The sequence below is a fragment of the Mugil cephalus genome, chromosome 1, assembly GCF_022458985.1.
Source record: "Mugil cephalus isolate CIBA_MC_2020 chromosome 1, CIBA_Mcephalus_1.1, whole genome shotgun sequence".
In the NCBI taxonomy this organism is placed as follows: Eukaryota; Metazoa; Chordata; class Actinopteri; order Mugiliformes; family Mugilidae; genus Mugil; species Mugil cephalus.
The window spans coordinates 27,847,454-27,858,275 of record NC_061770.1 but is presented as its reverse complement, the minus strand read 5'-3'; the positions used below and the strand labels follow the sequence as shown (position 1 = coordinate 27,858,275).

The following is a 10,822-nucleotide window of genomic DNA, read 5'->3' as shown; positions in this document are numbered from 1 at the left end:
ATTCTCACATAAAGCAGGTGACCAGGACTGCTTTCTTCCACCTTCGTAATATCATCAAAATTAGGAGCATCCTTTCTCAGAGTGATGCGGAAAAACTAGTTGATGCATTTGTGTCTTCCAGGCTGGATTATTGTAACTCGTTACTGTCTGGCTCCAAATACTCTTTAAAAAGCCTCCAACTGATTCAAAACGCTGCAGCAAGAGCACTGACAGGAATTAGCAAGAGAGATCATATTACTCCAGTATTAGCTTCTCTTCATTGGCTCCCTTTAAAATCTAGAATTGAATTTAAAATCCTCCTCCTTACATACAAGGCCCTGAAAGGCCTAGCTCCATCATATTTGAAAGACCTCATAGTACCGTACTGTCCCAACAGATCACTACGATCTCTAAGTGCAGGTCTGCTTGTGGTTCCTAGAGTTTCTAAAAGTAGAATGGGAGGTAGAGCCTTCAGCTATCAGGCTCCTCTCCTATGGAACCAGCTCCCAGTTTGGGTTCGGGAGGCAGACACCGTCTCTACGTTTAAGGTCAGGCTTAAGACTTTCCTTTTTGAAAAAGCTTATAGCTAGGGCTGGACTTAACCATCCCTTAGTTATGCTGCTATAGGCCTAGGCTGCAGGGGGACGATGCACTGAGGACATGTCCTCTCCTCTTTCTTCTCTGGCTCCTGTCCTCTAATATCTTATCATTTTATCTCTTATAATTTACTAACCACTGTGTCTCTCTCTCTCTCCCCTCCATCTTCTTGTGAGGGTCTCTGGTCTGGAGGCTGAATATCTGACCTGTGGAGTTCTAAGCTACATCTGCTGCCGTGGCCTCATCAACCAGCCCAGTCTTCATGGTCTGGAGTCTGTGTATCAGACCTGTGGAGCTCCATAAACTACATCTGTCCCAGTCATCATGGCCTCCTCCAGTTGTCCACTCCTACCTAGATGAACAATTCACCAACCTGCCCATAATTCCTGTTATACTCACAAACTGTCACAGATCATCAGCTATGTGTTATATTACTAGACCCTACATGTTTCCTTCCGCTTGATGTATGTATCTATGACAGAAGTTTGTTTATCTTGTTTCTCCTGCTCTTCTTTTCTCTTTATCTTCTCTGTTTCTAACCGGCTGGTCTTCAGCAGATGGGTCCCTCCATATGAGCTGGGTTCTGCTCAAGGTTTCTTCCTGTTAAAAGGGAGTTTTTCCTTGCCACCGTCGCCCTCAGGCTTGCTCTGGAGGTTGCAGGCTGGTCTTTGTGAAGCGTCTTGAGACGATTTGTATTGTTATTGGCGCTATATAAATAAAACTGAATTGAATTGAATCTTACAAACCCAGCGGTCGTCTAACACACAGTTCATAGACTTGAGTCGGCCATGACAGATCTTATGTTGGTGGAGGTATGACATCCCCTTGACAATGTCTGTGGCAAAGGAGAACCTGAGGGATAGAATATAGTGACTGAGGAATGTGTAAAAGTACATATAAAATCTACAATGATATACGCAGTAAACAGAGACATACAACAGACTAGAGCCTACAGACAGTATAATGTAATAATATAAAATATATAATATATGAAACTGTTAGATATTAGAGATATTTAAGATACATGAGTTAATAACTATGTCATGTAGAATAGAACAGAATAGAATACATAGAGTTCTTTATTGTCAGACAGTATGCACTGATATTAGGTCACTGTCTCAACTGGTGCTTGAACATCAGTCTGTGTTATAGAATTTGATCACTCAGGTTTCAGACACCATATCAAAATGGCCTAACCCCTATACATGGCCCTATATAGAGGGGTTGGGGAGGTTAGGGGGGTTGGAGGGGTTAGAGTTTAGATTTCAGACACAGCCAGAGTTGTATTTAAATATTAAGAGGATATTTAAAGAATTAAATATGTAAACATACATATATCGATCTAAACAGGAATAATAAAATTTATTTATAGAACTTAGTATACTATGTGTGTATGTGTATTACTGTGTATTTGTGTTCTAGTGTTGGTGTGTAAGTGTGTAGGTGTGTAGTGTGTGGGTGTGTTGTGGGACTGTTACAGTGGACAGGACTGTTGTTGTTTCCTTTGCAGATTTCTGAAACCATAAAACAAGCTGTAAGCACATTCCCGTGCCAATGAACAAGGATTTAAAACTTTTCTCCCATTTACATGTAATCCACCAACAGGCACCACAGATAAGAACAACCAGACTTCTCCACACCTGGACCACCTGTGGCAGATAAAGATCATAAATAAATTAAGAACTGCAAGATCTCTCTCTGACTAGAACTACAAACTATGAAATGCATACTTGTAACCAAAATTACAATGTTTAATCTGTACTGATCTGATTTGTGTCAGAAAACAGTTTTGTTCGTTTTTCCAGCTCAAAATTTGATAAAGTTAGCCCTTCAGTAGTTTAATCGTAAGTCTCTATCATCATACCATACAGGAAATAGCCATGCTGGAAATAGATGATCCCTGTACTGAGAGCTGACGAATCAGATATGATGAGATTGATCACACCAAGGCACTGGCTCCTACAGGTATGAAACCCTGTGTCACTATTGTTATACTGTGAGTTTCTTCTTCTTATTTTTCCTGAAAAAGTTTGTATTGAAATGGATGGGACGGGCAAAAAAACAAAAAAAGGAGCAAAAAAAGTTCTTGCAAACATCTTCTGCTCCTGCATACTTTCACTCTGAGACGTTTAAACTTTAAAATGTAGACACAAGTCCTGTGTATTGGTGTATTAATCCACGTTTTCATAATTTTTATAGTTTTAGATCATCCATGTTCAATGTCCATGATCATTCTTGGAGACATTGAGATTATAATAATAAGTAATATTATAATAATCAGTTAGTGGGGGAAATTGCCCGAAATTGTCTGAAACTTTTCTCTTTCCACGTTCCTCCCAGGCGCAATTTCCACTTTACACATATGATTTTTTCCACAGTTGCAGACAAACTTGTTCTGTCTCCCACAATGTGCTCATCAAAGCAGTGAGATGTACAGAATTTAAACTGTGAGCCTCTGTTCACAGTCACGTCTCTCTCTGCTCTCCATTGACTCTAATGCAAAGATTTCCTGAGAGAAGCAGAAGGGACCCATGTTTTAAACTCGCACATGTTTCCATAATATTTACTCTAGAAAGAAAAGTAACATATCTAAATCTTCATTAAGTCCTTACGACGTGATCTGTAAGTGTGTGAGAGAGCAAGTCTGTGTTTGTGTGTGTTGTTGTAACATAAATGAAAAAGAGACAGCTGTCAGACAGGGTTTTTTTCTACAACTGTGGAAAAACTCATGTGTGCATAGTGTAAATTCTGTCCGGGAGGAGCGTGGAAACAGAAAAGTTTCAGACATTTTTAGACACCTTTCTCCACTCTAACTGATGAGGTCGCGCACTCTAGCACGAACATTTCGTGCAATACACACCCATTATAATCACAAAATGTATCCATAAGACGTATCAAAATGTGGATTAAAACACCAATACACAAGACTCATTTTAAAGTTTAAATGAAGTCTCTAGGTGAAAGTATGCCTGAGCATAAGATGCTACACTGATTTTTCTTTTTCACATTTTTTTTGTTTCAATGCAAAATCATTTGCAGTTTTTTGCAACTTACGTGTTTTGTAGAGAAAAGTAACAGCACAGCGATCCCAATCAAACCGCACGTCTGATATACAACTCGTTAAGTGATAAAAAAATGGAGGAAGAGGAAAAATAATAATAAACACACAGTATAACAATTGTGGCTTATTGCCCTAATGAATAAATAAAGAGTGTAGATGGTTTACATCTTGTCCCCCAGGTCTGGTCTCTACTCCAGGACAAACCTGTCCTGGTCTGTCTCACCTGACTTGTTTGACCTCCTGTCTAATGGTCTTGGACAGGGAGAAGGTCTTGGTCTGGATCATCTTGATGGACACAGTCCTCCCGTCACTATGGATTAGAGGACTGACATCAACCAGAGAGGACAACATAATATTAATCAGTTCAGTTTTTAGATTTAACTATTTTTTTTATTTCAAACTTGGTGTAGAGACTTTGTGTAGAGCCACATGTACTATTCATTTATTTATGTATGTATCTATTAATTTAATGAGTTTATTTTTGTATTCCTGGTAATCTGATTCCTGGGAGGGGAGGGGAGGGGAGGGGAGGGGAGAGTAGGGGAGAGGAGGGGAGAGGAGAGGAGAGGAGAGGAGAGGAGAGGAGAGGAGAGGAGAGGAGAGGAGAGGAGAGGAGAGGAATTACTGTAATAGATGGAGCTGAGTGATGTTCTCTGCCCTCTGGCGGCGGCTGTAGTTACTGCACCTGCTCTTTATCTCCACTAGAATAAATTAAATATTGATGTTTTTCCATCAGTGTGAAAGATTATCACTAATTACTATTTATTTATTTATTTATTGTGTGAATTAGATTGAAGAGACAGCCTGTCAGATTCAGTGTAAGATTAAATGTTGTTTCATCTTTTCATCTGCAGCTCATTTCAGATGTTTAACACAGTGTCTCTCTGTGTCCTCACTTTCTTGGTTTGTTAAAGTGATTCTACCTCCATATAATAAATATAAATATATAGAAGTCATATTAACCCTCCATGGACCAGGAACCAGGAACCATATGTGGTAACGTGGTTCCTGGTTCCTCTGTGAGGTTTATTGTCATGTGGTTTTCACTGAGCCAATCAGAGAAGATCCAGGAAACATTGTCAGGTCTGATCAGGGTCTAATGTGGTCTACAAGGTCCCCCTCTGACCTGGTTTATTAGGAACCATGAAGAAGAACAAGTGTCCTAATGTTTCTAATGTGATGATGTTGACAAGTGTCTGAATCAGCTCTGATGTTCTAATGTGACAAATACATGTTTACATTAGTTTAAGGACCAGGAACCAGGTATGAGACCAGGAACCAGATATGGGACCAGGAACCAGGAACCAGATATGAGACCAGGAACCAGGTATGAGAGATTCATTCATCTGGATTTGACTCAGGAACATTGTTGCTACAGTGACAGAAGCTCTGTCCATCTTTGCTTTTATTTTTTTTTTATTAAGAACTGCACCGTCAGAGGAGCAGCTCTTTCCCTTTAAGAAGGACGGTCGTAGACTGGAGTTGTTGTTGAACTTGTTCATGTCTGAGGATGTGTCGCCGAACTGAGGACAGAGTTCTCAGGTAGGAGCTGAGGAGCTGACTCCCTCCCACCGAGCACCGACTGCACCAGGACAAAGAGCTCCTCCACGCGATGCTCCGTTCAGATGACATGAACTGATTCATTTGGACTGAGCCACTTTTGATACTGTTCATTTTCTGAAAGCTTCGAGATCTATAACTTTTAAATGATAAATGTGAAGACAAAATGTGGTTTGGATGAAATGAAATGATTTTCATTTGTATGAAAGAAGTCTTTTAGGTTAGTTTTTAGTTTGAAAAGTTTAAAACAAACACAAATTTAAAACAAATGGTGGTAAACATATGTTTAACTGGCATAAGGATTATGAGGGGGTCCTCCAAGGTTTTTCCCTGGACAAGCTATAAAAGACAACCTGAAAAGAAAAGTTGAAGTACAGTACTGTTGCTTATCTTGTGATATTGGAGGATTTTGAGAACAGTGTGTTTTCAAAGAGCATTAATGAATCTGATCTGTCCATCACCGCTTCCCCAGAAACATGCTGATGGATTTATGACCTATTTAAAACTCTTGTTTTAAATCAAAACCAGCTCAGTGCTCATCTCCTGTCCACCCTGAGATGTTTGGCCACCGCAACATTTCAGCCAGAGTTTGGAGACATATGCATTTCACTGCCGACACTAAATAGAACCATCCCGGCCAAATTATTTCTCTGGCCTCAGTTTACATCCAGTTCCTATCCAGGCATCACCAACGAGCCCAAATTAAACCAGGGTTTCAGGCCATTGCTGGATTCCCAAACATCATTTGGAGCCATAGATTGACTAACATCTCAATAAAACTACACAATGAATTCAGTTACATGAACGGGAAACGATTTAATTTAAATACACAAATGACGTGAGATGCAGCTACGTCTCTATTAAACGTTGCTGTAGAAACAGGAAAAACGGTTACAATTTCAACGCAAACATGTCAAAAAGACAGTTAGAGTTACTGACTGTTTTCAAAAGAAGGAAGTGTTGGATGACACTTAAAAACGAGTCAGAAAAGCCTCCACAAGCGGCAGCAGGAGGCTAGCGCCGCAACAGCTAGCTGGGTTCACCAACAGCTAGCAGGGTTCACCAACAGCTAGCCAAGCTAGCTGGCACGTGTTAGCAGCCGGAGCAGGAGCCAGCTACAGCGCTAGCAGACAGCCAGATGGACCAACACCAACCGCCGGAGCAACAGGCGGGAACCCCGGCATCAGCTGGTTTACTGCAGGAAGGTTCAGGAGAGGAGAGCGCATTGAGCGGAGAGGATTGTGGGACGTCCAGCGACAGGTCAGGGATGGGATGTTCTCTCTTTTCTTTTTCTTTTGACACGTTAGACCTGTTATGAAATGAATTGCTGACTGTATACTACCTAAAATAATTGTTAATTATTGACATAACATTTCTACCATGGATATTATTTATTATTTGAAACTGAGACTTCTAAGTCCCATGTGGTAAGTGGGCATTTTCACGTTGTTTTCAGCACGTTTTCTGTGTACGTTCAGGGACCTGTGCCCGTCTCATCATCCCTGAGCTGTTATACTTTGGGTTCTGGCACCTTATGATTTACAAATTAAGCTCTGCATAGAACCAATAAGAGAGCCGTGGTGTTAATCTCAAACTTCACACGTAACATATTGCTGGTCTCTTATAATATTGTTCAGTCGGTAGTTTAGCAGACACTTTGAATATTTTGCGTGACAAGCTCTAAAAGACAACCTGAAAAGAAAAGTTGAGGTACACTACTTACTTATCTTGTGTTATTGGAGGATTTTGAGAACTGTGCGTTTTCAAAGAGCGTTAATTAATCTGATCTGTTCAACAGCTTCCCCAAAAACATCCTGATGGATTTATGACGTGATTTAAAACTCTGGTTTTAAATCAAAGCCAACCCAGTGCACATCTCCTGGAGTTTGTGCATTTCACAGCATATCCCGGCAGTGTTGGATGAAATCATTTCTCTGGCCTCAGTTTACATACAGTTCCCATACAGACGTCACCAACAAGCCCAAATTGAACGAGAATTTTGGGCCATTGCCGGATTCCTAAACATAATTTGGAGCCATAGATTGACCCACATCGCAATACACCACATAATAGTTACGTGAATAGGGAATGATTTCATTCAATCAATACACAAATAATGGGAGATGTAACTATGTCTTGTAGAAACGCACTTCAGTGTAAACCTCGAAAATTCAATCAAGAGCAGGGATCACACAAAGAGTCAGTCTGTTAGCTGGTGTTTGGAATGTGAGAAATTTCATTTTTCTTTATGTTAATTTGCTCTAATTAAAATGATTTAACATTTGCGAAGCATCGATCTGTTTCAGCGCACGGTTTGATTAACGAGGCCCCAGGTGTGAACAGTGGTTTGCTCTCTCTAGAGTCCAGGTATGAAGATAATGTAATAGTATGTTAATCTAATAAAGGCCAATTCCTTCAAACCAAACTATTTTTTATTTATGATTTCAGGACAAAAAAACAAAAACAAAAAACAGACATTTGGTCAAAAGATGCTCCTTGAACAACACTGGTCATTGGCTGCATTCATTAGCTGCTGTGTTTCTAGGACAGGGACCTTCCACTATACAGCAGGTAAAATAAGTATTGAACACATCACAATGTTTCATAGTAAACATGTTTCTAAAGGTGCTATTGACATGAAATGTTCACCAGGTGTTGGTAACAACCCCAGTAATCCATACATAGAAAGAAACCAGAACAAATAAGTTCAGAAATTAACTTATGTGTAATAATGTGAAATAACAGAGAGAAAAAGTATTGACACACAGAAAAGGAGGTGGGAAAAGGCATGGAAAGCCAAGACACCAGCTGAAATCTATCAGTGCTCAGTGTCAGGATCAGTAGAGGTGAGGACCCACATGCAGGACAATTGATGAGAAGGCAGGGAATCTGAGGAAAAAGGAGTATTTCACGAAAATAGTTTCTGATGAGGTCCAGGTCTCGTTCCCTTTTGACTCTGTGTTTGGTCTCCAAACCGAGTAAAGGATGTGTGTGGTTTCCTGGTTAACCCTGTAATTCCAGCAGTAACCTCTCCACTCTCTCCTCTGGATGCTGCAGTCTTCTGTCTCTTCATCTGCTTTAAATGTTTGTTTTGAAAGACTCATTTCAATCTGTCCTCAGTGTTCAGCTGATCAGGACAAATATCTATAGTCTAGGAGCAACGAGGACAACATGTTGATCAACCCTGATCCTTAAAGAGTCTTCAGACCAGGACCAGGAGCTGACAGAGCGTCCTCCTCTCTTCATCCATCGTCCATCAGATCCTTCACTGATCAATGATCAAAGATCAACAACCTGATCAAACTGACTCTTCAGCCATAAGAGGAGACGTTACATCCTGGACCTGGACTCTGCCTGGAGAGGAGACACAAGACAGTTAGAGACACAAGACAGTTAGAGACAAAGACAGATAGATAGATAGATAGATAGATAGATAGATAGATAGATAGATAGATAGATAGATAGATAGATAGATAGATAGATAGATAGATAGATAGATAGATAGAAACAAACCTTTCACTCTGAGCTCCACTCTTTCCTCTCTCAGTATCTTTCCCTCCTTGTCGTAGACTCTACAGATGTAGGTGTCGGTGTCTCCATCTGTGGGGTATTTCAGGGTCAGACTGAGGTCTCCAGTTTCCAGCAGGTCTTCATTCATCTTTGTTCTGTTTCTATAAAACTGGTTCTGTTGTTCAGGACGGTCAGAGCCGTTCTCATACACATGGACCTTCCTGTTGTATCCGTCCGTCCACTCCACTCTAGTGTCTCCAGGCAGCTCTGTGGTTCTGAAGGACAGCTGGACAGACTCCGCCCCTGGATCCACCTCCACCTGGAGGACTGAGAGGACAACACATCACACCATCAGCTGTAGAGACAGCAGCAAGAAAGAAAGAAAGAAAGAAAGAATGAAGATGGAGAGAAAGAAAGAAAGAATTAAAGAAAGAAAGAAAGAAAGAAAGAAAGAAAGAAGATGGAGAGAAAGAAAGAATTAAAGAAAGAAAGAAAGAAAGAAAGAAAGAAAGAAAGAAAGAAAGAAAGAAAGAAAGAAAGAAAGAAAGGAGATGGAGAGAAGATGGAAAGAAAGAAAGAAAGAAAGAGATAGATAGATAGATAGATAGATAGATAGATAGATAGATAGATAGATAGATAGATAGATAGATAGATAGATAGATAGATAGATAGATAGATAGAAACAAACCTTTCACTCTGAGCTCCACATATTTCTCCATCAGTATCTTTCCCTCATTGTCGTAGACTCTACAGGTGTAGATGTTGGTGTCTCTATATCTGGGGTATTTTAGGGTCAGACTGAGGTCTCCAGTTTCCAGCAGGTTTTCATTCATCTTGGTTCTGTTTCTATAAAACTGGTTCTGTTCTTCAGGACGGTCAGAACCGTTCTCATACACATGGACCTTCCTGTTGTATCCGTCCGTCCACTCCACTCTAGTGTCTCCAGGCAGCTCTGTGGTTCTGAAGGGCAGCTGGACAGACTCCGCCCCTGACTCCACCTCCACCTGGAGGACTGAGAGGACAACACATCACACCATCAGCTGTAGAGACAGTAGTAGCAGCAGCAGCAGCAGCAGCAGCTCTGATGGTAACAGGACGTCTCTGTCCGTCCTTGTCTCTGTGTCTCATGTAGGTGGAGGACTCTCAGTGTCCAGTTTGTTGGAGGACGTGGATCAACCAGGTGACCTGAGCTCACCTGACGTCTGTCTCACCTCTGACACAAACCACTGGAAACTAGTTTGAGACTGAACACCAGTTTTCTTCTTCAGTTACCAAAGAAGAAGTCAGGAACTAATGAGGAACCAACCAGATGAATGGATGAGGAAGAACCCTAACCCTCTGCTCTGGTTCTACTGGGACTGGGAGAGACCTGGACTCATGAGCTCAGAGCTTCTCAAATCCAGCTCAGGTCCTGAATGAGGACGTCAGGAGCTTCTGATTAGAGCTGGATTGTGTCTGTGTTTGTTCCTGATGTGTTCCTGACTCGTTCCTTGGTAACTAGTCAAAGCTCCTGGTTTAATGAAGAGTTTCTGATTCTGGAACTAAACCTGGAACTTTCTCTTCATCTCTCTGTAGCAGCTGTTTGAATCTGAACAAGGACAGATGTTACCATCAGCATTATGTTTAGTGTAGTAGTAGAGACTCACCTGACATGAAGTAGTGTCGACAATGAAACAAAAGACCCCCAACGACACCAACAACAACTACGAGGAGAACCAGGAGAACCCCAAGAACTGTAGGCCAGACTGGAGTTGGTTCTGTGGAGAAACATAAAGAACATCATGACCTCTGACCTCTGACCTTTATCTTCATGATCTAATCATTTAGTTTCTCTGGATGTTATTACCTTGTTTCCACTGCTACTGTGTGACATTTAATTCTAACATTAAACTAGAGAGCAGGACTGGTTTCACTTATCTACGTGATATTGTCTGAATTAGCAACACGTATTCTGGTAGTTTCATCACTGATTACAGAAGGTGTAATCTATTAACAGTTGTCATTGCTGTTTGGTGAATGGATCAGACGATCACTGACAGCAAAATAAAAATAATAAAGGACTCAACCTCTTATTAAACAGGAGACGTGTGTGGACAGTGTGAGACAGAGACTGAA

At 40.9% G+C, this 10,822-nt stretch overlaps 1 protein-coding gene across 1 annotated transcript in view; it reads right to left on the bottom strand.

Annotated features, from left to right (window-relative positions):
- Positions 1 to 4,898: 4,898 nt before the first annotated feature.
- The window catches only part of LOC125022186, a 36,483-nt gene continuing 30,559 nt past the window's right edge, over positions 4,899 to 10,822 (bottom strand). The window contains exons 3-5 of the mRNA XM_047608605.1: positions 9,396 to 9,719; positions 8,711 to 9,034; positions 4,899 to 8,551 (exon numbers count right to left, since the gene is read on the bottom strand). Coding sequence (XP_047464561.1) covers positions 8,496 to 8,551; positions 8,711 to 9,034; positions 9,396 to 9,719 — 704 coding nt within the window. The 3' untranslated portion in view covers positions 4,899 to 8,495. The remainder of the gene's footprint in view (positions 8,552 to 8,710; positions 9,035 to 9,395; positions 9,720 to 10,822) is intronic.